At 43.7% G+C, this 27,941-nt stretch overlaps 1 protein-coding gene across 1 annotated transcript in view; it reads left to right on the top strand.

Moving 5' to 3' along the window:
- The first annotated feature begins 358 nt into the window (after nt 1-358).
- The window catches only part of Foxo1 (forkhead box O1), an 89,223-nt gene continuing 61,640 nt past the window's right edge, over nt 359-27,941 (top strand). The window contains exon 1 of the mRNA XM_090342305.1: nt 359-1,388. Coding sequence (XP_090198431.1) covers nt 765-1,388 — 624 coding nt within the window. The 5' untranslated portion in view covers nt 359-764. The remainder of the gene's footprint in view (nt 1,389-27,941) is intronic.

The raw sequence follows: 27,941 nt of genomic DNA, 5'->3' as shown, positions 1-27,941 counted from the left end.
TTTGCCTCCTAGCAATCAAAACACTGAGAGGGCGAGAGACTCACAGAAACACTCGAGAATTACCAGAAAATAATAAGAGATCAAAAAAAAAAAGTGTGCGTGCACGAGAGACAGAAAAGAGAAAAACACCCCACTACCCCCCACCAACTCACTGCCGCCTCCCGGTGGAAAACCAGCCCCCGCCCCGCTCAGCGCTGATTGGCTGTCTGGGAAGCGGTACCGATCGCCGATTGGTCAACCTCAACGTCAGTCTGGGGCGGGCCGGCGCGCGCGCCGCCGCGGGCGGAGGGGAGGGGGGAGCGGCAGCAGATCCCGTAAGTCGGGCGGCCGCGTAGTTGCTGCAGCCACTGCCGCCGCCACATTCAACAGGCAGCTGCGCTTGCGACCGTGCGGCCGCTGAACCCGGAGCGGCCGGCGCCGTCCGTCGGCCCTTCCACCCGCAGGTTCCTGTCAACAGGAACGCGGCACCCGCGCCGCCGGGCCCCGCGGTTCCGGCCTGCCGTCCAGTCGGCGCAGCGAACCCGGAGGAGCCTGGATGTGGATGGACCCGCGAAGTTAAGTTCTGGGCTCGTCCTTCCACTCTGCCGCGCCTTCTTGCCGATCTGCGTCCGCTCGCGACACCCATCTCGGCTCCCCGCCCCCCACCCCCTGCGCCCAAATCTCGGACGGACTCTGAGCACCCCCTTCCCTTCCACCCTCCCCTTTCGGTGCTGCATCTCCCCCTTCTTGGCTCTCCGGCGGCTGGGGGAGGGGCGGGGGTCACCATGGCCGAAGCGCCCCAGGTGGTGGAGATCGACCCGGACTTCGAGCCGCTGCCCCGGCCGCGCTCGTGCACCTGGCCGCTGCCCAGGCCGGAGTTTAGCCAGTCCAACTCGGCCACTTCCAGTCCGGCGCCGTCGGGCGGCGCGGCCGCCAACCCCGACGCCCCGGTGGGCCTGCCCTCGGCTTCGGCGGCCGCTGTCAGCCCGGACTTCATGAGCAACCTGAGCTTGCTGGAGGAGAGCGAGGACTTCCCGCAGGCGCCCGGTTCCGTGGCGGCGGCGGTGGCGGCGGCCGCAGCTGTCGCCAGCGGGGGCTTGTGCGGGGACTTCCAGGGACCGGAGGCGGGTTGCCTACACCCGGCGCCGCCGCAGCCCCCACCACCCGGGCCGCTGCCGCAGCACCCGCCGGTGCCACCCGCCGCCGGGCCACTCGCAGGACAGCCGCGCAAGAGCAGCTCGTCCCGCCGCAACGCGTGGGGGAACCTGTCCTACGCCGACCTCATCACCAAGGCCATCGAGAGCTCGGCCGAGAAGAGGCTCACGCTGTCGCAGATCTACGAGTGGATGGTCAAGAGCGTGCCCTACTTCAAGGATAAGGGCGACAGCAACAGTTCGGCGGGCTGGAAGGTGAGTGGCCTCGGGGCGCGCAGCAGCCCTGGGGGGCGCGCGCGGCCCGGCAGGTGAGGGGGCGGCTCTGCAGGTGTGTCCGGCCTGCGGGTGCCGCACCGGAGGGCCGCGCCTGCCGGGACCGCGGCGGGAAGTGGCCGGAGTGCGGGACCTGCCCGGATTAGTCAGGGCATTGGACTAGGGATGTGTGTGTGTGTGTGTGTGTGTGTGTGTGTGTGTGTGTGTGTGTGTGTGTGTGTGTGTGTGTGTGTGTGTGTGTGTGTGCGCGCGCGCGAAGGAGTTCAAATGGAACTGAGAAAAGGGCTTGTTTGGCACCGAAGGCACCAACAAAGTTAGCCAAGAAGTGGACATCGGCGCCGGCAGCAGAGTGTGTCAGTAAAATAAAGAAAAAAAATAGAGGGGTTCGGTCGCAACGGGTGTCCTTTCCTTCCCGGGCCAACCACGGGGCGAAGGCGGGCGACTCCCCTCCGCTCCCCGCGGCGCGCGCTTTCCTCCCCAGCCTGTGGCCTGGAGCCGTTTCTGCCGCGCCAGGCCCACGGGGGCGCCCCGAGGGGCCTCGGAGACCCTCCACCTGTGGGGCGCAGGCTGCAGGTGGAGGGACAGGCTGGCGTCGCGGCTGGGGGACGGTCTGTACAGTTTCTGGAGGCTGGTGCACATTTTGTTTTGTTTTGTTTTTGTCCCCCCCCCACTCCACCACCAAAGTAGCCCCGAGTACCGCGGGCCGGGCGTGCCAAGCTCGAGGTGAGCTTCTCCGACACGTGCGGCAAGGGTGGCCGCTGCCTGCGCAACGCCAGCGCCTGGCCGCTCCGGACCTAAAGTTCAAGTGTGACCCTCGGCGGGGGCGGGAGCCGGCGGCGGGGAGGGAGGGGCGAGGGCGCAGGAAGCGGGTGCCTTTAAAGGGCCAGCACGTCCGGCCCGTGGGGCCAGCACTTTTGCACTCCGGGAAGCACCCCCTACACTTGGTCTTTGCCTTTGGCACGAGGCTTGTAATTACAAAGCCAGAGGCTGCTGGGGGTGGGGTGTGTGTGTGTGGGGGGGGGACGCTGATCTGGAGCTGAGTGGTGTGCGCGCGCTCCTGGTGTTTGCTTTGCCAACTTGGTGTTACCGAGCGCGTGGAGGCGCAGATGAGGCACAGGGCAGGGAAACTGTTTTGGGGAAGTGGAAGTGGAGGTATGCATCTAGGGGACCTGGGACTGGGGTCCTCCGGCCTGGGAAGATTGTAGATCTGTGGCTGGGACGTGTCCCCCCTCTTCCCCCTTTTTAAGTGAAGTTGGGGAGAGATACTTCCGGTGAGACGGAGGGTGGGTGGGGGTCTGGCGTGCCCCCACCCTGCCGGAACGGTTTGGAGGCCCTGGGAGCTGGGGGGTGGGGAGGGCACCTTTTCTCACCTCCGCTCGCTCGGCTCGTCTGGACAGAGGCGCGTCGCCGGGCCGTGGTTACACCGAGGTGGTTTTACATACGCTGTCATCCCTGTGGTTAATGTGTCAAAAAAGGTCAAGTTACTCACTGCGTTTGGAAGTTCCTGGAGCCGGAGCCAAGAGTTACTGTAGTTTTTTTTTTTTTTTTCACCCAAAGTGTGTCTCAGAGTATCACTTAAGACTCATTACTAGACTTTACCTGCACGTTTACCAGGTGTTCCAAGAAAGAGAAGCGACTTCTTACACTCTAAGCTCGACCTGTTAACTATTCCAAGTCACAGAATTAGGAGAGAGTGCCACATGTCCTTAACGTTTAAGTACTTGACTGCCACTCCGTCATCTCAGTCCTGCTGTTGTAAAGCATTCGCTGTTAAAAAAAAAAAAAGACATTTTTTATTTTTAGGCATTCAAGATGCAGTGTGTACTCACACCATTCTTCTAAGTCCTGGAAATGAACCGACTTAGGTATGCTGGAGTGCCTTACTTTAAAGGTAAAGGCAATGTTTGGGGTTATTTTTGGTTTTGCTTCTCAAATGGCATTGTCTTAAACTGGGAATATAATTTAACTTTTCTTTTTTAGATTTTTTTTTTTTAAAAAGCACAGATCTTAAGGTTATACTATTTTCCCAGTCATATCTTTAGGTTCTTGCTCTGATTTTTCTTTTAAAGTGAAAGTTTAATTTTATTTATTTAAGATTTTGCTTAGGAGAGCCCTGAGAGCTCTGTGAACTGTGAAGTTAGGACATGTCAGGAATTAGAGGCCCAGCTCAAACTCCCCAAACCTTGAAGCTCTGAAGCGGCTTCTCAAATGAGTTGGTGTTTCAGGTGTAATGGAAGTCAGTTGGTACACGTCAGATTACAGCAAGTAAGTTTTCAGTTTGACTAAAAGTATATTTTAAGCAGAAACAACCTGAACTGTTCTAACTCTAACTCATAACTAGTCTTCTGGTTAGAGCTTTCATAAAAATGAGTTACATGTTAAAACCAAGTTTTACTCTTACCTTGAACATACATAAAAGGGATAAATTTCTACCGTGACTTCTAACTTAAAAAATGAAGTTCTAAAATGCAAATCACCCAAACTTAACTCTTAAGGATTGAGGAGAAAGAGGGAGGGAGGGAGGGAGGGAAGGAGGGAAGGAGAGAGAGAGAGAGAGAGAGAGAGAGAGAGAGAGAGAGAGAGAGAGAGAGAGAGAGAGAGAGAGGGGGGGGAGAGAGGGGGAGAGAGGGAGAGAGGGAATATGCTTAGGAACAAAATGTTTCCTGTGATTTAGTACAGGGAATTAAACTGAATCAAGTCATTTGCATAGGATAGAGTAGTTGCAAAGCAGTCTCTTCTACTAACTCCTTATATAGTTAAGCACTGAGGGATGTGTCTTCTGTGTTTCATGTCTGTAGACCTGTGTTTGCACTTGTATTAATATTGGAAGAACTGTTATAAGTTACACATAGAGTAGAAACTCAGGCTTGGAAAACCCGGGATCTTTTAAATCTAACTCAATGTTTATAAATAGTGAAACTTCATTTCCTCAACTTGTTTTCTCACATAGAAAGCGTTCAAAAGCTTGAGAAGTAGTGTTGCATTTGTAAGCTCCGATTTTTTAATTAAATGGCAGATTGGAATTGATGCTTGCTTTTTGTTTTGGTATCATTTGGAACACTTAGTTTAAAAGAATGCTCTGATTGTAACAGTTAAGACTTTTAAACTTCTATTATGAGGTGGTGCAGGTGTTCTTTAGTTTGGAATAAAGTTGCCTTCACTTGGTCAATGGCAGTGTGCATTTCACATTAAAAATTTCATAATGTTAGGCTTTGAATCGCAGGTGAATAGCCATACAGGGTTGATTGCTTTGTATACAGTTACTTTTGTCTTAAAACTTAACACATGCAAAGAGATACCTTTCTAGGACAGAGCTATCTTTTCTACTTCTAATTAATTTGTCCCTGAAACTGCCACAAAGGAGATCATGTATATAATCAGGTAAAACATTCAATATAGCATTTTGGGAAGAGAGAATGAAGAAAGAAAATGAAAAGATGGTTGGTGGTGAGGGGGATGCAGGTAATCTTAAGCGTGATCTGATGTCTTGTTAAATAAAGGTTCAAAGTCACCTCAGTTGTTGTGAACATGTCCTGTGGCTGAAGCTTTTGGTTAGAAACTTTTGGTATATGCTCTTAATCTCAGCACTCAGGGGGCTAAGGCCAAGAGGATTGTGTTTGATGTTAGCTTCGACTATGTAGTGAGTTCTTATTTATTTAAAAAGAAAAAAGATACTAGATATGAATACTTTAAAATATATTACCTACCTTTGTGTGTGGGGCCTGGAGGGCTGCTTGAACTTATGACCTTGCTTTCTCCATTGGCTTCCCTGCTCACAGCTGGCACTTTATTATTTGAGAGCCACACCTAGTCTAGATGGGTTTTTTACTGGTTAATTGGAGATTGTGGCTTGTAGATTTTTTTTTTTTTTTTTTTTTTTTTTTGGTCTGGCTTGGCTTTCAACAGATATTCTCCAGGCCTCAGCCTCTGGAGTAGCTTGGATTACAAGTACCTACACTTACACGGTAGATTTATGTCAGATTTTGGTTGGGAGATGGTGGAAAGGGTAATTGTAAGTTAGCCTTCTTGCTTCCTTTTCTGTCTTTTGTGTCTTGCTGTGTGGCCCAGGCTGGTCTCAAACTTCCACAGTGCCACTTCTGGTTTTTGAGTGGAAAGGGGGAAAATAAGGTGATTGGGAGCAGATGAGGGGAGGGGAATGGGGACAAAACATGAGAAGGGGTATCAATGTGTGAGAAATAATGCATCTGCTATTTGGCAAATATAACTGTAATCCCCTCTATACATTCATTACAACAACAACAACAACAACAACAAAAAAGAGTCTCATGGGGACTTTTCTGCCCTGGCTGGCTTTGAACCAGGATCCTCAGATCTCAGCCTCCTGCATAGCTAAGTTTGAAGGCTTGAGCCACCAGCACTGGGCTTGATCTCAAATTTCTGAGCTTCCACGTAGGGCTGGAGTTACAGATGAGTATATTTACCATTTTCCACATTTTTTTTTTTGTAAATGACAATCATTTCAATACCGGAAAGAAGGCATTTTCATATGCATGTAGTCAGGATTGCCTGGGACCTGTAAGTTGCCAGCAGACAAAACATATCACAAAAGTATCTTCTAGGCGGCCCTCTGAAGTTGGGCTGAGGGCAAAGAATACTATGTGGTACTTCAAATGTTTGATAGGCCACATGTCTTTTTCCTGTCCTTGTGCTTCTAACTTCATCTGAGCTCCTCAACAGCAGTTTTTTGTTTAGACTTTCTAAGAGAGCAGCTCTGTATTTTGCCTGGAATTTCTTTGGGAGAGCCTGAACTATTTGCATTTTTCTGGAACGCTCTGCCCTTGGAAAGTACCCAGGACACTGGCATCATGGGAATTTAGCTGGCTATCTTTTTGTAGCTTTGGGGCTTCCTGGAAGCCCTTTGGAAAGCAATTGTAAGCCTCATGGTGATTGGGTAGAGCAGAGTTTTCCTTTGGAAGGAAGATACAGATTTGTCCCTATTCCCCTATAGCTGAAGACTCAACTTGTCTTTCATAGCAACAACTTGTGGAGACTTGCCCACACTCACAGGACCTCCCTTAGATCAGATAAGTACTTTTGTGTGTGTGTATATGTGCTGGTACTAGGGCTTGAACTCAGGACAATGAGCTCTGACTTGATTTTTTTCAATGGTGGTGTTCTATCACTTAAGCCCTAGCTTCATGTCCATGTTTTTGCTGGTTTATTGAGGTAAGCATCCGCAGATTTGTCTGTGAACCAGGATCCTTAGATCTCAGTCTTGGAAGTAGCTAAGGTTTCAGGCATGAGCCACTAGCACTCAGCAGTAAGTAGTACCTTTCTTGATACATATGAAGTTCTAAAATTGGTAGTGTTAGTCTTCTATTGTGAAGCATAGAACCAAGATAGACTTTGGAAAATGTTTGTTTTGCTGTCTGATGGGTGTGAAGCCTTGTTTTCTGATGGGTAGCTAAACACAAACACATTCAGACAGGCAAGAACTCGGCTGATAAGGACTAACAAAATCAAATCAATGGCCAGAAATGCTTTGCAGAAAAAATGACTGTTAGGTGCTTTCTGAGAAATACATGAAACATGAAAATGCATTTCCGTGCATAACTTTTCTGGTTCAGTCTTTTAAGAAACGTAACACTGGCATCTCAGTTTATTCCAGTCAGGTGTGTGTAGTTTATCACGTTTTGACTTGACTTGGGAGGCATTTTTTTTTTCCTTTTAGCTTTGATAAAAGCTAAAAAAACAGTCAAAATAGGAAAGCAGATTGGTTTTTGGGGTGGGGGCAGTATTGGACCCAGGATGTTGTACTTTGCCACTGAGCCTCAGACTTTTGATATTAAGCTAATGCAGTTGGAAAGCTAAACCTCCAAATCAATTTCATGTCATTTAGGTGAGTTGTACCTTAACATATTACTTATGTAATAGCTAAGTTTAGCAGTGTGTGGTTGTTGTATACTCCTATAATCTAAGCATTTGGGAGGCTGAGACAGGGGAATTGAGGCCAGCCTTTTCTATATAGCAAGATTCTGTTTTAAAAAAAGGGAGAGAGAGAGAGAGAGAGAGAGAGAGAGAGAGAGAGAGAGAGAGAGAGAGAGAGAGAGAGAGAGAATAAGAGTTAGTAGGGTGCAAATTTTTATGTGTTCTTTTTAAAAAAATCTTTTTGTGGGGGGGCAATCCTGGGGCTTGAACTCAGGGCCTGTCCTTGGTCTTTCTCAAGGCTAGCACTCTACCGTTTGAGGCACAGCACCACTTCTGGCTTTTTCTGTGTATGTGGTACTTAGGAATTGAACTCAGGGTTTTGTGTCTGTTAGGCAAGCACTCTAACACTAAGCCACACTCCTGTCCCTGTGTGTTCTTTATTTCAGTACATATTCATTATAGGGGAAAAGAATTCAGTGAGTACTATGCCTGTGATTAGCTTCTGTAGCCCTGGTCTGGTGATTACTAAAATGGCTCTGTGGTCAGTAATCACTAGGTCTGGAGGGAGGTGAGGATTAGGGGTAGAGAGAGGGGAATAAGGAATGAGTCTCTGCTTTCCTTTTTGGAACCTTTGAGAACACTCTTTTTTCATCTTGTACCCACTGCCCTGTCCTTCCCTTAGTCTGCCTCTGTTCACTTATTTTTTCCTTGGCTTGTGTTCAGTTGTAAGAATATCTCAGGGTTAATTGTAGTTGTGGTTCTCTGGTTTTTTTCTACCTTCTTTACTACCCTATGCCTCCTGCTACTAGAAGGCTATAAATCGACTGACTTGGGCCTCAGATTCAACTTGTTCAAATCTAAACACACTGTCATCCTCCTTACTTCAGCTAAGGTTCTCATCCACAGGTCCCCAATTGAGTCAAAGGTCTAGTTAGTCCCTGCCCTAGTTTTCACTTCTAGCATTTACAGTATTTCTGTGCCCATATCTTAATTCTTCTTCTCAGGTTTCTTGAGACTTCTTAGCCCTTAGCTGAGAATTCCCTAACCCTTAGCCAGTCCCCGAGGCTAAATTATTTATTATTTCAGGCATAGGCCCTCCTATCCCCAGAATTTGGGTTCTGGTTGCCCCTCCTGGAAATTCTGCACATTTTCCTTGGTCTGCAAGGTCAAATTAGTTCTTCACTAATAAACTTGGCTCTCTTGCTCAGAGCCATTTTATTTTCTTCCTTCTCTGAGAGAATGCCTGGTAATCTCTTTATTCATACTGATGTGTATTATAATTCAGCTTTAATGTGTGTCTCTTTTTTCTTTTTAGTTATACAGTAAATATTTGGTTAGGAAAAAATTTTGTCCTTGAAAACTACGTCTTCCCTCTCCTCTCCCTCCCCTTTTCCCTCTCCTTCCTCCATTACCCCTCTTGCTTTATCTTTTTCTTTTTTCAGTATTTGTTAGGTAGACCAAACTATATGACCTCAAACTAGTGATACTCCTATGTTTGCCTCCTAAAATGCTGGAATTTTAAGTGTGTACCTTTGCCTGTGGTGTATATTTCAGCTTTCTTGTGTACTTAAGATTTACCAGAGTCTTTGCCAGTAGTATTATAAGCAAAGATCAGTGATTATTTAATTTCAGTAGTCGATCCAAGTATCTTTTCCCATTTATTTATTCAATGATTATTATGAACAGAGTATACTTGTTGCTTTAGAATGATTTAAAACTATGACTCCAGTGTAGATCCAGTAGGGAGAACAGATGAGACATAAATATGCACACACACACACACACACACACCCAAAAGTATGTCATACACCAGAGAGGATAAAGTGTCTTAGAGAAAGATAAAGTTCTGTGTTGGTCATTGAGCTGGGCCTTGAGAAGGATTTCCCCCTAGTAGGCTAAGTTCAACCCTTCAGCAGCATTGAAAGAATTCTATATTGAATGTCCAAATGGTTTCAGTAAGTTCAGTTATATATATCTGAGTGTACACTTGAATTTCTTTTCATCAGTTCATCTCGAGGGAACTAAAGTCTGACATTCAGGCATGGAAATAGGAGAAACATGCATTTCTCTGAATGGTGGGCGTGTAGGATTCACACTAAGTCTGACGAATACAGACAGAAGGATTTTTATTGTCATATTGAACTACCACTATATATATAGTATGTTGTTATAGACCAATATTGTATAATATTGTCATAGACCGAAATTTTCTATCAGATTATATCTTTGTTTTTAACAATACAAGAAGTTGTTGAAATACGATTGCAATTTCAGTTTTTGTTTTATTTGCCAGTCCTGGGCTTGAGCTCAGTGCCTGAGCCCTGTCCTTGGACTTTCTCAAGGCTAGAGCTCTACCATTTGAGCCTTAGCACCACTTCCAGCTTTTTTCTATGCATGTGGTACCAAGGAATTGAACCCGGGTCTTCGTGCATGCTAGGCAAGCACTCTACCACTAGGCCAAACTCCTGGCCCCTGTAATTTCAGTTTTTAAAATGAAACCCTATTCCTTTGATTTGTGGATCTGGCGACCAAATCTGGAGCCTTCTGTACTCTAACCAAGTATTTCACCATTGAGCCACATCTTTGGCCCTAAACCTAACTGCATAGAGCTAGGATCCTGTATATATACAGAGATCCATGGAATCATCTTCAGTGTAAATTAGTACGCTGCATTTGTTTTGTTTCGTGTCAGACATGGGGCTTTTGTGCTCAAGGCTAGTGCTCAAACACTTGAGCCATGGTACCACTTCCAGAATTTTGGTGATTAATTGAAAATAAGAGTCTTACGGACTTTCTTATGGGGATTGGCTCTGAATCCTGATTCTCAGCATCCTGAATAGCTTGGATTACAGGTGCAAACCACCTGCACCTAATTCTGCATTCGATTTTTTAAAAATGACATGCAGATTTTGGTAATACATGGAACTGAGTCTGTGATTGACAATATGAATAGTTGGCACTTGCAAAAAATATTTAGTCCTTTGCTTGATTAATTCTTTGAAACACATTTTCCTGCCAGAACGCCTGATAGCAGAGTGATTCAAAGAAAGCAAGTAATGTGAATTGAAGTTAGCAACCTAAAATGTATTTAAGTCATGTTGGATTAAAAAGATGTTCCAGATTTTAAATATTCAGTTCTAATACTGCATTAACTAAAGGGTAGCCCTCTTTGATGGTTTTCTAATTGTATCTTTTCCCACTAACTCAAGTTCAGTAATGAAGATTTCAATGCATTGTTTCAGTGGATCAGGGGCTACTAAATTTTTTTGGCCACATTGATACCTGACAGCCAGACTGTATATTTGGAATACCTAGAGTAAGTCTGACAAGCTAATGATAAGCCAAAGGATTTGTGCAAGAGGAGCTGTATTATGGTATAGCAAAAGGCACAAAGAGGGATTTGCTAAAATTTACCACCTTGGCTAGCCATGGTGGCACAGGCTATAATCACAGCTATGAGGGAAGCTGAGATCTGGAAGATTATATTTGAGGCCATTCTGGGCAAAACATTAATAGCAGGACCCTTGTCTTAGCTGTAGAGCTTCAAAGGACAACCCATGAGTGGAGGTGATGGTGGTGGTGGTGGCGGCAAGACTGGGGGGTTGTCCTAAGAGCTCATATCTCTGGCTTTCAACACCCATCTATCAGTCTGGGTGTGGTGGTATGCTCTGTAATTCCAGCTACTGAATGAAGACCGCAAGTGGAAGGATTGCAGTACCAGGTTGGTCCTTGGCAAAGATGTGAGATAACATCTGAAAAATAAAACCAAAGAGGTCTGGAGTAGGGCTCAAATGAAAAGACCACGGGGTAGCAAGTGGAAGACTGCTACTAGTCCTCCCAGAAATAAAAACTAGACAAAGATGTTGGGCCATCATGGAAATAAGTGCTGAAAGCTATTTTACTACCTGTACTAGCAAATAATTTTTAAAATTTTTTTTTTATTTTTATTTTTTTGCCAATCATGGGGACTGAACTCAGGGCCTGAGCACTGTCCTTGGACTTTTCTCAAGGCTAGAACTCTACCACTTGAGCCACAGCACTACTTATGGCTTTTTTTCTATGAATATGGTACTGAGGAATCAAACCCTGGTCTTCATTCATGCTAGGCAAGCACTCTACCACTAGGCCAAATTCCTGGCCCAGCAAATATTTTTGATTTGATAATACCCTGCTGGTGGGGGGGAGGGGCTGTGGGAGACTAGACTGAAATGCCTGACTGCTATGAGGTTTTATTAAATGTGTATGCTACCCTTCACATGGAGAGAATACCTTTCACAACACACCAGACATCACAGATGCATATTTGTTTATGATGCTAGGCTAATAGATCAGCTAGGAAACAATAGGTTATTATCCAATCTAAATTTTTAAAATGACAATATTAGTAGATTTGGTGAAGTTCAAAATTATGTATCATCTGTTTTTGTTTGTTTGTTTTTGTCCATTCTGCAAGTAGAGAGATGACATAGAAAGCATCATCTTTTAACTTGTTTCATCTTGATTCTGATGGGGAGGGAAAAGTATAAGATTTTATTTCCTCAGAGAGGAGAGACGGATTCAAAGATCCTGTCACTTCTGATGTCAGATAAGTTCTTTACTTACTAGGGTTCAGAGGAGAATGTTGCCTCTGCTGTTAGGTCTCTTGACTTCCATGCAGTCCCCCACTTCATCTGTAAAGAGCTTTTGTCCCCAGCATTTATCCCCCTTGCCCTGCTCTATTGTATAGATCTTTGAGATCTATAAAGATCTCAGCCCACTGCTAGTGGCTTAAGCCTAAAATCCTAGCAGGTCAGGAAGCTGAGATCTGAGTATTACAGTTCAAAGCCAGCCTGGGTAGGAAAGTGTGAGATTCTTATTGAGCTACCAGAAAAGCCAGAAGTGGCACTATGGCTCAAAGTAGTAGAGCACTAGCCTTGAGTGAAAAAGCTCAGGAATAGCCCCCAGGTGCTGAATTCAAGTCCCAGGACTTTCTGCCTTGATGCATGGTATTTGTTTTAATTACAGTGTCGTTCTTGGTGTGACTTAACTTACGGTTCCAGTCATTAGGGTGACATACTCTGTGATCTTCACATCCCTGGAGATGGAGCCCAGGTGCCTAGTGATTACAGTGAAGCTGAGCTGAGGGTGGGAGGAGAAGAGGGGAAGGGACCTGTTTCTCTCTGTGTTTTCTTTTCTTTGATGACAGACATCATGGCTAGGCAGGTTTTCCTCCATTGCTACTCCTCACCAGTCCGATCATGGCTTTGTGAACCTCTGCTTTTATTATGCCAGAAATTTGACAAGCACCTGTTGTTTTTGTTTTTGTTTTTGGTCGATTATGGGGCTTGATCTCAGCCCTGGGTGCTGTCCCTGAGCCTCTTTGTGCTCAGGGCTAACACACTACCACTTGAGCCACAGCACCACTTCTGGTTTCTGAGTGGTTAATTGGAGATAAGAGTCTCATGGGAATTTCCTGCTGGGCCTGGCTTCAGACTGTACTCCTCAGCTGCTGAGTAGCTAAGCTTAAGGGCTTGAGCCTCCAGTGCCTGCTCTGCATACTACTTGAGGGGAAAAAAGTAAGTTTTTCTGTTTACAACTATGGTTCCCCCATCTTGAAGTTGTTACTGAACTTTCTTGGCAGGGCTCTTTGTGAGGAACTTCTTGCTCAGTTAAAATTTTGAAAGTAGCGAAATGGGAAAGTAGCTTTACTGGGAAAGGGAAGGATCTCAGTGATTATATTTTGTAACTATAGGGGAGAGAACCCATAATTAACCCTGTAAGTCCTATTTGGGTTTAGTTAAGAGAGGAGCCTAAGGACAAAAGAATAGGGAAACTGGTTTGGACTGTGTGGTAAGATAAAGATCTCTTCAAGGGCCTGCCTGTGTTCTAAAGAGTTAGCCCAGGCCTGGAGGCCCTGAGCTTTGCTTCCTCAGCATTTTCTCCCTTTTCATTTTGTTTTTCCTTGTGTGTGTGTCTGTGTGTCTGATGAAGACTAGGACTAGAATTCAGTATCTGAAGCATTCTCTTATTGGCTGACACTCTACCTGAGCTACTCCTTGAACTCCATGGGTTTATCATTTCTTTTTTGCCTTACCTTCCCGCCCTTCCTCCCTTCCTTCTTTCCCTTTTAGAATGTAGAACATTTTTATTTCTTTCCTCTGGTAGTATTAGAAGCCTGACATGTAGGTTGCCAAGCCAAGACTTCTATATAAATGAGAAATCTTCTCACACACAGGGGATCTTTTGTCTTTGCCAGGGTAGTAAATGTGGGTAAGAGTGAAAAGATACTGACTTCTGTATCTGAGAAGAGATGCATTTAGATTTCAAATCTTATTTGGAGAGAGAAATTATAATTGAGTTACTTAATTCCCAGGCTAGGCTGGTAAATATTGTATGTCCCTCCAGCTTGCAAACAAAACCACATAAACATTTGGGAATGGTCTGCACAAGAAAGTGTCAAACACTGAGACCTTCTGGTTGCTCAGAAGCAAGGTCAAGGGAAAATAGTTTGCATATGGTATTGAGACCTTATTTTGGCAGATTCTTGAGGTAGGAATGGTCAGAATGTATCTTTTACTGTTGTTTTGTTATGAAAAGACCTTTTAAGTTGTAACCTTAAGTGTAGGATTTCATAAACAGCTTTAAGATACATATGTGGTTGCCATAATTCTGTGTCAGAGATGGTGTGTATTCATGATTTGCTACAGGGCTGTATCTGCAGGATCATCAGTTTGTCACAGTGGTGGGGGTTTAGTGTCAGTTGTCCCTGGAGGAGGGGGGTGCAGGAGGCTAAAGGAAAGGGAAGCGGGTGAGGGGAGGATCTAGCAGAATTTGTAGATTATTAAGCTGGCTGCATCTCTAAACATAATGGGAAAGTTTTCTCCCTATGCATACCATCATTAGCTTTACATACACTCAACGTGGAGCTTGTTTCTGGAATCTATGTGACTGAATTGCTGCTCTTTAATTTTCTCTTTAGTGGCCATCTATGCTGTTTTTTTTTTTTTTTTAAATTAATTAATTAATTAATTTTCCAGTCCTGGGGTTTGAATTCTGCCCCTGAGCTTTTTGCTCAAGGTGAGGGCTCTTCCACTTGAACCACAATGCTTCTTTTTGCTTTTTTTTTTTTTTTTTGGAGTAGTTTATTGGGGATAACAGTCTCGTAGCTTTCCCTGCAGGCTGGGCTTTGAACTACCACCCTCAGATCTCAGCCTCCTGAGTAGCCAGTATTACAGGGTGAGCCACTGGCACACAGCTTATTATTAGAAGTATTTGTATTATAAATGGTTGTACAATTCCATAAGTCAGGTTATGGGTAGAGAGCTGCTTGGTCACTGTCATCTCTTCCTTGCTTCACCTCCATCATTAAGATGTTTTATTCACCTTGGATGTACTCTGGTCTGTGACCTTGAATTTGTGAGGATAGTGATGCAGAATGAATTCAAGAGGTTCTATAGCCATGCTTAATTTATGCACTTGTGTTGCCCTGAAGAATTTGGGTATAACCCTCATTTTTAGCACTTCTTTGATATCTTTATGTTTTGGATGTCAATTTTTTTCTTTTTTTTTTTTTTTTTGGCTAGTCCTGGGCTTGAGCTCAGGGCCTGAGCACTGTCCTTGGACTTTCTCAAGGCTAGAGCTCTACCACTTAAAAGCCACAGCACCACTTCCCGCTTTTTTCTATGTATGTGGTACCAAGGAATCGAACCTGGGTCTTCATGCATGCTAGGCAAGCACTTTAACCACTAGGCCAAACTCCTGGCCACTTCTTTTTTTTTTTTTTAATCCTCCTCTCCTGAAGTAATCGTAAGAGTTGAAATTCCTGTGTGTAGGCATGTTTTTGCTGTGATGGGCGTTTTGGTTTTGGTTTGTAATTGATACTTGTCCAGCTGTGGCCACCCTGTTCTGCCTATCACAGGTCCTTCTCTATAGTTCTCCATTCCAGCAATCCTGGGAATCCTCTTTCAAGTGGTTTTCGTTTGTCAAAATGCCATTTTGACACCTTTGATGGTATGAGAATATACTTGACAAATTAAAAAGAAAGTATAAAGATTTGTTCAGATAAAAAAAATTAAAAAACGTGAGGGAAATGGAGACAAAAATGTGAGAAGGGGTATCAGTGTGTGAGAAGTAACGCACCTTCTATCTGGTGAATATAACTGTAACCCCTCTATATATTACACTAAAAAAATTCAAAACAAATTTAAAAAGTGTGACTGTCACAAGCTTCAAGAATGACTATTTCTGCTGTTGAATGTTGAGAAGCTGCATGGACCATGTCTTTCCTTGTGGCCAGTGATGGGATGATCTGCTGGCTGTAGACCCCAGTAGAGGATGCCCAGCAACATCTCTTCAGCTGACTCTGAAGACAGTATTCTTAAGGTGATTTGCCTAGCTTAGTTGAGTTTAGTAAGAAATTTGGGAAGTGGTGCTGTGGCTCAAGGAGTAGGGCAGTAGCCTTGAGCTGAAGAGCCCAGAGACAGCATTCAGGCCCAGAGTTCAAGCCCCAGGACCAACATAAAAAAAAAAAAAAGAAAAAAGTGAAAGTTTGTGCTTTCTAGAGAGGTTGTTGTGTGTTGAGATACAAGTAGAGGATTTGAAAAATAAAAACAGAAAGACTATTGCTAATAGATGTAGCCTCTGTTTCCTTTTTTTTCCCCCCTCAGACTGCCTAAAGGTGCATGTTGGAAGTCAGTTTTTGAGTTCACTACTATTTGATTGCTTGCTTATAAATTACGTTTTATAAGAAGAAAAAGAAGTCATATGAATGGATATTAGGCTATGTGATCTCATTAAAGAAGGAAGAAGGTGGCTGTCCTGTTGTGGTAATCTGGAACAAGCTAGCAGCCACTGCTCATCCCACAGACCTGTGCAGGGCTCCTGGGACCTGTGGCATCCAAGCAAAATGACTTGTTGCATCATGTTTGTGATCTAAATGACCCTGCCTACCCTGAGGACTGCGTAGTCTCAGAAGACTTTCTCATCAAGTTAAAGCTTTTGCATTGACAGCTATTCATTCTGTCTATAAATATGTTAGTAGTATTTTGGTTTGGACAAAAGTCATGGGGCATGACTTTTGACATCCTGCTTGGCTGTCCCTGGGAATTTGACATCCTCCAATTTAGATGGAATTCCCTTGTTTTGTTTCCTGTGATAACGCGGGGAAATACACATTTTGGCTCTTTAAGCCAGAGGTGGAGCAAGGCAGGAAAAAGTAAAATTGGAATGCATAAAGAAGGTATTAATGACTTATTTCTGCTGGGTGTGGTTCAGTAGCATACTTTTATAGAAATGTGAGACAATGAAAGTATTTCATTAGTGCAAAATGTGAAGAAAATGCTATAATCCTATTTCATTTTTGTTTCCTTTGATTTGGATTAATTTCTTGACAAGTTAAGGCATTTTGGGGTCATGCAACTGTTCTGCATTTAGGTGCATATGGAAGTAAGAACTGAACTGTCTTTGTTGTTCTTGCCAGTCTCACATAATTTACTGCTGACCACTGGAAAGAGGGGAAGTTTTGCTGTTACTAACTAAAACTTAATGTCTGTGATACTGTTAGCAAAATGCAATCAGAACCTTACCAATAATTACTCCTTTTCAATTATAGGATTCAAATATCTAAAAGTTTTCCTTTTCCTGTCCTAAAAAAAAATTTTTTTTAACCTCATTAAGGAAGTTTGAACTCAGGGCCTCATTGTCACTCAGCTTGCTTGTTGCACTGGTATTCTATCATTTGAGCCATACTTCCAGCCATATGTTTGGCTTATTATTTTGGAGACCAAGCCTCATCATTTACACTGGCTTCAAACCCTGATCCTCCAGAACTCAACCTCCTGAGTAGCAAGGATTGTAGGAGTAAGGTACCAGTGCACAGCTAATTATTTTCCTTTAAAAAAAAAGTTACAAAAGTAATTTTGCCTTAAGTGTGTTAAGCAGAAGACCAAGATTCCCCCTCAGTCCCTTAAGTAGTTAATTCATGGGTTTGCTTTTTGACTGTTTCCCCCCCCCCTGGGGCTTGTACTCTGGGGGGGCTCCTTTGGAGATGAGGGTCTCATGGACTTTCCTGCCCAGTCTGCCATAATCCTCAGATCTCAGCCTCCTGAGTAGGATTATAGGTGTGAGCCACCATTACCCGGCTTGACTATTACTCATTTCTCACCTAAGGCTGATACCCAGGGTAAATAAGGTGAAAGTGTATAGGTCATAGGAATCTTCTGTTTTCAGTTATTCCCTAAATCTAGAATACCACATGCAGCCTCTGGACTTTGGAAGGTACAAAGGTAAAGGTTTATATTAAAAGAGTAGCTCTCCCTTCTTACTTTCATTATTTTGTGTTGTCTTTTCTTACTTTTTTATTTTTATTTATTTATTTATTTATTTTTTTGCCAGTCCTGGGCTTGAGCTCAGGGCCTGAGCACTGTCCTTGGACTTTCTCAAGGCTAGAGCTCTACCACTTAAGCCTCAGCACCACTTCCGGCTTTTTTTCTATATGTGGTACCGAGGATTCGAACCTGGGTCTTCATGCATGCTAGGCAAGCACTTTAACCACTAGGCCAAACTCCCGGCCCTTACTTTTTTTTTTTTTTTTTAACAGTATTTGGGTTGAGTACTTTTACTTTTTAATGTAAATAAGGCAAAAGTTTCTTTCAGGGTCATTGCTAGTTGTTGTGTGAGTTTTGTGTTTTCTGCAGCAATATCCCACTGTATTTGCTGTTGCCTTTGTACTTGCTGCAATGGTCATTAAATTATTAATAGAAGTGATCCCCTTCAGACAGATTTATTTGCAAGTAGGAAATTTAATGTTTGACAGGTGATCTGAGAAGTTCTTTCAGAATGTTGGCATCACTATTTTCCTATGCTTCGGTTTTGGCTCAAGGACTTTCAAATTTAGTGAACTGTGAAATAACAGGTATAAAATTTAAACAGGTTTTTTAAAACTTCATTTGATGTTAGAGCTTTTCTTTGGCTGGCCGTTTGGCAACTTTGAGACTCCACTACCTCTATCCACACAGTTACGAAATTTATTACTACATTGAATCTGTGATTTCTCCTTAAATGCCCTTTATATCGTCTCTTGTTTTGTGGATTGGGGAGCTATATTGAATTAGCTAGATACATGAGACCAGTCTCATAAGTCTTCTCAGCTAAAGGATTTTGATTTTTAAAGGACCTCTCCTCTCCTCCTCCCCTCCTCCTTTTCCTTTTCTTTTTTCTTTCTTTTTGTTTTTGTTTTTTTTGGTGACAAACTGGGGTTTGAACTCATCGTATCCAAGCCATCTCTGACCCCCCCCCCAAAAAAAAAAAAGAGAAGAAAAATGATGATGATGATGAAGAAGAAGAAGAGGAGGAGGAGGATGAACAAGAAGAAGAAGAAGAAGAAGAAGAAGAAGAAGAAGAAGAAGAAGAAGAAGAAGAAGAAGAAGCAGCAGCAGCAGCAGCAGCAGCAGCAGCAGCAGCAGCAGCAGCAGAAGCAGCCACCGCTGCCGCCGCCGCTGCTTGATGGTTAATTGGAGATATGAGCCTCAAGGACTCAAAACCACAATCCTCAGATCTCAACCTTCTGAGTAGTTAGGATTAGATGTGTGAACTGGCATCCAGATGGACTTTGGTTTCTATACTTGGCTGTCATATCAAAACAGTAGGGCTCCCAAACTAAGACTTCTGGGAGCAGGTGACTTACAAAGAAGGTAATGATATTGCTAGTCCTTTGTCCAAAGATACCAGGCCTTTTAGGGTGGCCTGAGAGAGCCTGTACCAGTTCTTTTTTTTTTTTTTTTTTGGTGAGTCATGGGGCTTGAATTGTGGGCCTGGGGACTGTCCCTCAGCTTTTCAGCTCAAGGCTACCTACCTACCCTTAAGCCACAGCCCTACTTCCTGTGTTCTAGTAGTTAATTGGAGATAAGAGTTTCATGTTCTTTAGTGCCCAGGCTGACTTTGAACTGTGAGCCTCAGATCTCAGCCTCCTGAGTAGCCAGGATTACAGATGTGAGCTACTGTGCCCAGCTGTACTGGCTCTTGGTTGCTGTATGACACTTCAGTGTTACACAGAGAGGTGAAAGAATACAGTACCTTATTTTTATTCCCACAGTGTTTGGAGGATGATGGCATCACTGGGCATGAAAAGCTCAGAACCACCGTAATCAAGCCCTATAAAGAGAATAAGTAACTAAACGGAAGCAAATCTGTGTGAATAGGGCCTTTCAAATGGGCAGAAGGGAAGAAAACCACCTTTTGCATCTGATAATCTAGGTGTATGATGTAAATTTCTGTTGAATCTGCATCTGCTCCATCTCTCCTGTCCATTGACATACTTGGCTTTTGGAAGGAGGGTACCACAAAGTGTCTTAGTCAGAAGGTACAAGGTAAATGATCAAAGCCATTTCAGTATTGTTGTGGGGGGGGTGTGGTCACCACCTGTTCCTATTGGGCTAAGCGTTTTTGCTTTTCAGGGACAAATCTTGCACTGTCTCTGCCAGTGGCTGGTAGGACAGATTCTGCAACCTTCAATCTTTTTTGTGAATGCTGAATGTTTCTACCTTCATATTCTGGCCTAGAGAATAGGAGAGTTTAGCTCAGAGAAATCTCTCGTGTTAGTTGGAAGCAGTAAAAATTCTCAAGGTCATTTGATTTTTGTGCTTGAATAAGGAGAGACAATGCTGGCTCTGTGTTTGGAGTGAATAATTCCATAGACATTTTTATATGTTGGGTTTACACAATCGAAGTCAGCTGTGCAATTGGGATCTCCAGCACTCTCTAGAGCAACTGAGCCTGTGTGTGTGTGACCCGGTAGATGGTGTGGGACTGACCTGCATGTCTTTTTTTATAAGCAAGAGGTTTTCTCAACTCCAGCTGGGGTAGATGCTAATGTGCTCTGGCCTCTAGTCAGCCTCCCTTCCATTCCCATGCTCCTTTCCCCTTCTCAGTAACTTCTTCCTTTCTCTATGAGGACCCACTCATTGTCAGTCCAGTAGGCAAAGTTCTACTGGAGGTAAAGCTCTACTGGATTTCTTTGGGGTGAGTTCAGGTAGGAGGAAAACTCACGGTTGAGTTATGTGAGTTTCATCCTCCTATCTCAGTTTCCCCCTGTAATTTGGGACAGTGATCATTGGCCAGCCAGTATCAGTATTTATAAAGCATGCTTGGAGATTCTTAGATTAAAGGTGCAATAGGAGTATGTTCTTAGGTTACTAGTGTTGTTCTAAAAAATCCAAATTGGGATTGTTTCATGCTTCAGATTGATCTGATTTCTCTTTAGAATTCTATGTTTTTTTTTTTTTTCTTTTGTTCGTTTTTTTCCAGTCCTGGGCTTGAGCTCAGGGCCTGAGCACTGTCCTTGGACTTTCTCAAGGCTAGAGCTCTGCTTCTTGAGCCACAGAACCACTTCTGTCTTTTTCTATGTATGTGGTACTGGGGAATCAAACTCCAGTCTTGGTCCATGCTAGGCAAGCACTCAGCCCCTAGGCCAAACTCCCGGCCCAGAATTCCATGTTTTATAATGCCCCCACAAGCCTAATCTACAGCTGTAATTTTGCAGTAAATATTAGGAGTCTTAGTTTCTGTTTCTAGATTTCTAAGGAGATAAGTCATATTTAGGCAAGCCGTATCACTTGCTGTACTAGCTTCCTCATCTGTGAAGTGGGGTTAATGATGCTACTGGAAAGTACCTGTAGGACAAGTTGAGGTGCTTCAAGCCCTGAGCTGTGTTAATTACCCCATATTATACATTTTACCATTAGCCAAAATACCTGGGCTGGAAATCCAGAGGGCCTGAGAGTCTGGGGCCTTCATTTTTTTACTCACTGGCTCTATGATCATATAAAGTATTTAAAAATAAAAACAGGCTGGGTGCTGGTGGCTCATGCCTGTAATGCTAGCGCAGGAGGCTGAGATCTGAGGATGACAGTTCAAAGCCACTTTGGGCACTAAAGTCCGTGAGACTCTTATCAAGCTCCATGACCAACCAAAAACAAAAAACAAAAAAAAAAAAAACCCAAAACAAAACACACATACACACACCCACACACCAGACCAGAACCACAAAGAATTTAAGCATGTCTTTTGTTAATTCTGTAGCAAATTTGATAAGAGCACTCTTGGAGACTTGGAAGAACACCTGGAATGGGGAATACATTATAGCATTAAAAACAAAACTCCCAAACCCCAATACAAAATTGCATGTAAAATGAGCACAGTGGCATGTGTCTGTAGTCCCATCTACTGATTCCAATTGTGTGATATCTTAGCTCTGTGTAACTAACTGTAGGTGGGAGAAAATATAACTATGTGGGAGAAAATAAATCCAAATATTAGTACTGTGTTATATTTAGACTATAGAAGTGTAAGTTATTCTTTCCTTATAATTTTCTTCATTTGGCATTTTTTGGTTTTTATTTATGTGGAACAATATCATTTCAGTTTTAGTATATGTGCCCTGAACACTTTTAATTTTATTTATGTTATTTTTTTTTGTGGATCATGGGGCTTGAACTCAGCCTGGGCGCTGTCCCTGAGTTCTTCAGCTCAAGGCCACCGTCTTACCCTTGAACCAAGCCCCACTTCCCATTTTCTAGAGGTTAATTGGAGATAGGGTCTCAGGTCCTTGTGTGCCTGGGCTGGTTTGGAACCTTGATCCTGAGACCTCAGTCTTTTAAATGGCTAGGATTATAGGTGTGAGCCACCATGTCTGGCTAGCACTTTTTATTTTTAAGGCAGGGTTTATGTAGTAGCACAGGCAGGCCTTGAACTTAGGATCTCCTGCCACAGTTTCCTGAGTGCTGGAATTATAAGCCTGTACTACTATTTCTGGCTGATTTTCATGTTTTAAGTATCAGACTTTTTTTTTTTTTGCCAGTCCTGGGCTTGAGCTCAGGGCCTGAGCACTGACCTTGGATTTTCTCAAGGCTAAAACTCTTCCACTTGAGCCTCGGCACCACTTCCGGCTTTTTTCTATGTATGTGGTACCGAGGAATTGAACCCGGGTCTTGGTGCATGCTAGGCAAGCACTGTACCACTAGGCCAAACTCCTGGCCATATCAGACATTTTTTAAACAGATACATTAAAAATGTTCAAAATGGAAACATGTTTTAGGGGAGAAGGCCAAAGGAGGGTCATGTGAATGGATGGAGGAAAGATAGGAAGGTTAAAATTGTCTTCAAAATTAAAATACAGGTTTGGTGGAAAATAACTCTAGCATTTGGGAGTTGAAGCAGGAGGATGTTGAATTTGAGGTTTGCCTGGGCTCCATAGGGAGACTATCTAAACAACAACAACAACAACAACAACAACAAAAATAACAAATATGGTTTGATTTTGAAGTTCTGTTGGAGAGAATATTTGACTTAGACTGGTATTGAGCTTGCAGATTACTTGTGACTTCAGTGTAGACTTGAGGATCTTTTATGATTGACCAGTGAAATAGGATGGGGAGCTGATTGTCTTAGGAGTCCAAGGGCCAAGCTGGCAGTTGCTAAGTGGTGGTGGGCATGAATGATGCCAGTCGAAAGGTAAAGCAGACTGGCCATGGCTGGGAGGGGTACAAGAGTCCAGTCCCACTCACTGGGAGGGCAGATCCTCAGCATGTCTGCACTGGATTTGGGCTGCCCTTCCTCCATATCCCAGTCATTCTTAGGAATGTGCAAAAAGAAACTTTATAGAATTTTATTTTTTTCATACCAGTGAAATTATAGAGAAGAGGAGAGCTAATATTTATGTATTTATTTACCTATACTTGTGCTGTGGATTAAACCTAGGATTTTGTGGATGCTAGGTAAATATTCTACGTACAACTAGAAAGGCATTTTATATATTGTTTAACCTCACACATGTATGAGGTAGATTTATTTCTGTCATTAGTTTGGAGGCCAGAAACTGACACAAAGTTAAACAGTTTGTCCAGAGGCCAAACAATAAGTGTTGTAACTAAGGTGACAGATTTTTTTTAATCCTCTCCCCCCTACTTTTTTTTTGGCCAGTCCTGGGGCTGGAACTCAGGGCTGGGCATTGTCCTTGGGCTTTCTCAAGGCTCTATCACTTGCCACAGCACCACTTCTGGCTTTTTCTGTGTATGTGGGCCTGAAGGATCAAAACCCAGGGCTTCATAAATGCTAGGCAAGCACTCTACCACTAGGTCATGCTCCTGGCCCTTTATCCCCTTTTTGTGTTGGTTCTGAGGCTTGAACTCAGAACCTGGCCCTGAGATTTTTTACATCACTCCCTACCCCGCCCTGCCCCTCAAAGGCTAGTGTTGTACCACTTGAGCCACAGCCCCACTTCTGACTTTTTAGTGGTTGATTGGACTTCAGATTCTCACGGACTTTTATGCCCAGGTTGGCTTTGAACCTTGATCCTCAGATCTCAGCCTCCTGAGTAGCTGGGATCATAGGTGTAAGCCACCAGTGCTCAGCAACACATGGATTTTAAAGGCTTCTTTCTCTTAACCATTTCGTCGCCACACCAGAGAGAAAAATTATTGATGGTATTTTGTAATATAGAGGTTTTATGGGCTTTCTTGCCAGTTAGGAATGATTGATTGATTGGTTGATTTAGCTAAGAATCACATGCAGGGCCTAGACAGGTGATAAACAAGTGCTGTATCACCGAGACCATAAATATACTCTTAAAGATGTAAAAAATACTTTGATGGCAATTTCTCCAGAACAAAAGTACTTGAACGAATTCCATTTTCTCTTCTCTTCTTTCCGTTTCCTTTCTCCCCTTCCTCTTCCTTTCCCTTCACTCCTTGTATGTGAGTGAACAGGACTGGGGCTTGAACTCAGGGCCTTCACTCTTCCTTAGATTTTTTTTTTTTAAATGCAAGGTGATACTCTTACCATTTGGCCACAGCTCCAATTCTGGCCTTTTGCTGGTTGATTGGAGGTAACAGTTTCATTGACTTTTCTACTAGGGCTAAAACGTGATCTTGAGATTGCAGCAGCCTCCTGGGTAGCTAGGATTGTAGACATGAACCACTGACTTATGAATTTTGTTTTCTAGGAGAAAAATTCTGGAGCATTTTTTGGTGATGATTAAGAGCAGATGGAGGAGAAGACCTAGCAAGTGGTTCAGTTTTCTTGTTACAAGAATAGGAGTCTAGGGCTGGGAGTTTGGCCTAGTGGTAGAGTGCTTGCCTAGCATGCACAAAGATCTGGGTTTGATTCCTTATTACCACATACACAGAAAAAGCTGGAAGTGGTGCTGTGGCTCAAGTAGTAGAGCTCTAGCCTTTAGAAAGCCCAAGGACAGTGCTTAGGCCCTGAGTTTAGTCCCCTGGACTGGCAAAAAAAAAAAAAAAAAAGAAAAAAAAAATAGGGGCATACTTCAGTAGACTACACTGTTCCTGTCACCCCCTTCTAACATAAGCTTTCAGGTCTAGCCAAAAGAGTTTCCTTCCCAGGGCAGATGGTATTGTCTTTGCTGAAGTTGTAGGGTTGCCAGGTAGAAGTAACACTGACCCTGGTCCACCTTTGTTCTTGGGGTGTGTGCTGAGATTCAGGAAGGCCATGACGTCCTCTTTTAAGGAGTGTCATCCATGTGCAGCATCTTATCATTTGTAAGAGGAAGACTGGAACTCCTGGAGTTGGAAGGAGGATCAGGGCTGTGAGGTTCCTGACTTGCCCCTTCTACCAGATCAATAGCAGGCCCAGACTAACTCTCTGGAGTCCCCCCGTTATTGAGAGTCTCTTGGTTTTGCTTTCAAAGTGCTTAGAGACTCTTCAGAGGTAAGGATAGCCTAGGTGGGAAAGTCATTCCTGATTTGGATTGGGACTCTGCTTCCAAATTATGCCCAGTCTCATTTTCTTTCCCATAGTGACCTAAAAAAAAACAAGTCAGGGCTAGGAGTGTGGCCTAGCGGTAGAGTGCTTGCCTAGCATGCACGAAGACCAGGGTTTGATTCCTTGGTACCACATACATAGGAAAAAGCTGGAAGTGATGCTGAGGCTCAAGTGGTAGAGCTCTAGCCTTGAGAAAGTCCAAGGACAGTGCTCAGGCCCTGAGCTCAAGCCCAGGACTGGCAACAACAACAAAAAAAACCACTGCAGCTCATAGAGAGTAACTCTTGAATAGATGCTTCCGTTTATTATTCATTGTGTGAAATCGTGGCATATTAGCTTTTTTTTGAGCAAGTAGCTTTTAATAGATACATAAGATTTATGCCAATTAGCTTCAGATCTTCTAGAGAGTTGATGCCATTTGCTTTAATTAAGGTAGTTGACTTTCTGCTTACTTCTTTTGCAGAAGTCCTGTAATGCTTAGAGTCTTAGGTATTGCCACTGAGTTCATGCCAACTTGGTGGAGTTTAAGCTTGGACATGTTAATACCCAGGGATGTAAAGCAAAAACTGCTCCTCCTAAGATTTCTGAGGAGTAAGAGATTGGGGTTGCCCTATAAGACAAAGGTTGTTGTACTCTCTTCTTTTTGGCTATTCTATATGGGGACATTTTCCAGAAGAGAAAAAGAAAACAAAATTCTAAATATTTCTTCATTCTTCCTTAAGAAAAGCTTGAGCCATTAGATCTCAACTGAGAGTCTTGTTTATTGCTTGTGGCTTCTCCCCCTCCACCCCACGGACATTTGGCAATCCAGAGATCATTTTTTGGTTGTCATAACTGGTTTAAAGGAGGAGGGGTTGTGTTTGCTACTGGCATTCAGTGAGTAGAGGTTGGAGATACTGTAAACATCTCATCAATCTTTCACATCGCATTATCTGGCCCTGATGCCAAAGGTGTAGCATTGAGAAACTTTGCTATATATAAAAATATTCTGGATTTTAACCCCCCTGCCTCAATAAAATCTCTGTATTTATTGTCTCCCAGTGTCTTAAAACAGTTGCAATTCAAGCAGTTTGAATTGTTGGGTAGCAGTTGCTCATAAATGCAATCCTAGCTACGTAGGAGGCAGAGGATAGCAGTTTCAAGTCAGCCTGGGCAGTAAAGTCCATGAAACTCTCCAGTTATCAGCAAAAGACCAGAAATGGAGGACTAGTTCCAGTGCTAAAGCACCAGCCTTGAGTGGAAAAACCTATGGAGTAATGTCCAGGCCCTGAGTTCAATCCCTAGTATTGGCACAACAAAACAAAACAAAACAAAACAGAGAAAAACCCAATAGAAAACAAAACAAAACCAGTCAAACAAATGAAGTATTATGAGAATTCCAGGCATCCCTGTACATAAAATTAGAGAAAGTTGCTCTCTTAGGACTCCTGGAAGAGCCATATGGATTAGAAGGGCAGAGGGCCAGACCTCTGATTCCATCTGCCCAGAGGCCGTGGTCTCCTCTGAGAGATGGCCACCAGTGCTCCCACCCCTTTCTTGAACCGTGATCCCTGTTTGTCTTCATATTGTTACTCTTTCGAAGTTAGTTACTGAGGTGATGACCTGCCTACTCTGTCTCCTTGAGAGACAGTGTAAAAAAAAAAAGTGCTTGTAAATAAGTTTAAAGAAATATATAGGGGGTGTGGGGGGGAGGGTAATGGGTACCAAGACATGTGAAAGGGTATCAATGTATGTGAATTAATGCACCTTCTATCTGGAAAATATCATGTAACCCTTTTACTAATTACAATAAAAAAAATTAAAAAAAAGAAATATATATGTATGTAAAGCCAGGCACGGTGGCTCACACCTGTAATCCTAGCTACTCAGGAGGCTGAGATCTGAGGATCACGCTTTAAAGCACCCGGGACCCTAAAAAGTCTGTGAGACTCTTATCTCCAATTAATCACCAGAAAACTGGAAGTGGTGCTAGGCTCAAGGGGTAGGGCAGTAGCTTTGAGCTAAAGAGCTCAGAGACAGCGTCCAGGCCTAGAGTTCAAGCCCCATGACTAAACACACACACACACACACACACGTGTATGTATATATAAATGTAGTTTGAGTTTTTTCTTTTTAGAAGAGAATGATTTACCTTCCTGTTATATTTACCCTTCCCTACCTTTTCACAGTCCCCTTCTGGAAACGTTGAAGCCCTAAGAAGAATGGGAGTCCTTTGTTGCTCAGGGGCTGGTGTGGTGGCACAGAGTCTGGCCATTGGGATGTGCTATTGGCAGCCTGAAGCCTCACCAGCCCCCCTCTTTTGATAGCTTTTGCACTGGTAATTTTTGGCAGGAAGATTCTTACGCAGTATGAACTATTACATTAGGTTCCCTGCTTTGGCCCCCTCCCCCCTCCCCAAACCTTGGATACCAGGACTTGAATGTATGGCCTTGTTTATGTATTCAGTTGGTTCTCTCTACCACTTGAGCCATGCTTCTAGTATAGCTTTTTCTTGGTATTTTAGAAATGGAATCTCTTAGATTTTTTTTTTCTGCCGGGTTGGTCTCACCTGTGATTCTCCAGACCTTGGCCTCTTTATATAGCTAGGATTTTAGGTGTGAGCCACCAGTATCCAGTTTCCACTTCAGTTTTAAAAGGGCAGTTGTCCACATTCTTCTGTTTCCTTTCTCAGGTTGCTCTTCCATGATCACTTTAGGTGTGTTTGAGCTGCTGGCCTGGGTGGAGTCTGGAGACCCTACAAGGGCCGCCTGTCTCCTCCTGCCTATATTTATCCACCTAGCTCTTAGATTTATCCTCTCTGTGCCTTGTGCTTCTTATTTCCATAGCCACATTTCCATGGAAGTTTCTTACACTTTCCGTGTCCCTAGCCTGACACAAGTATAGTTTACCTCT

Source organism: Megascapheus bottae, chromosome 11 (genome assembly GCF_031878675.1).
Source record: "Megascapheus bottae isolate mThoBot1 chromosome 11, mThoBot2.hap1, whole genome shotgun sequence".
Lineage (NCBI taxonomy): Eukaryota > Metazoa > Chordata > Mammalia > Rodentia > Geomyidae > Megascapheus > Megascapheus bottae.
This window is presented reverse-complemented; position numbering and strand designations above follow the sequence as displayed.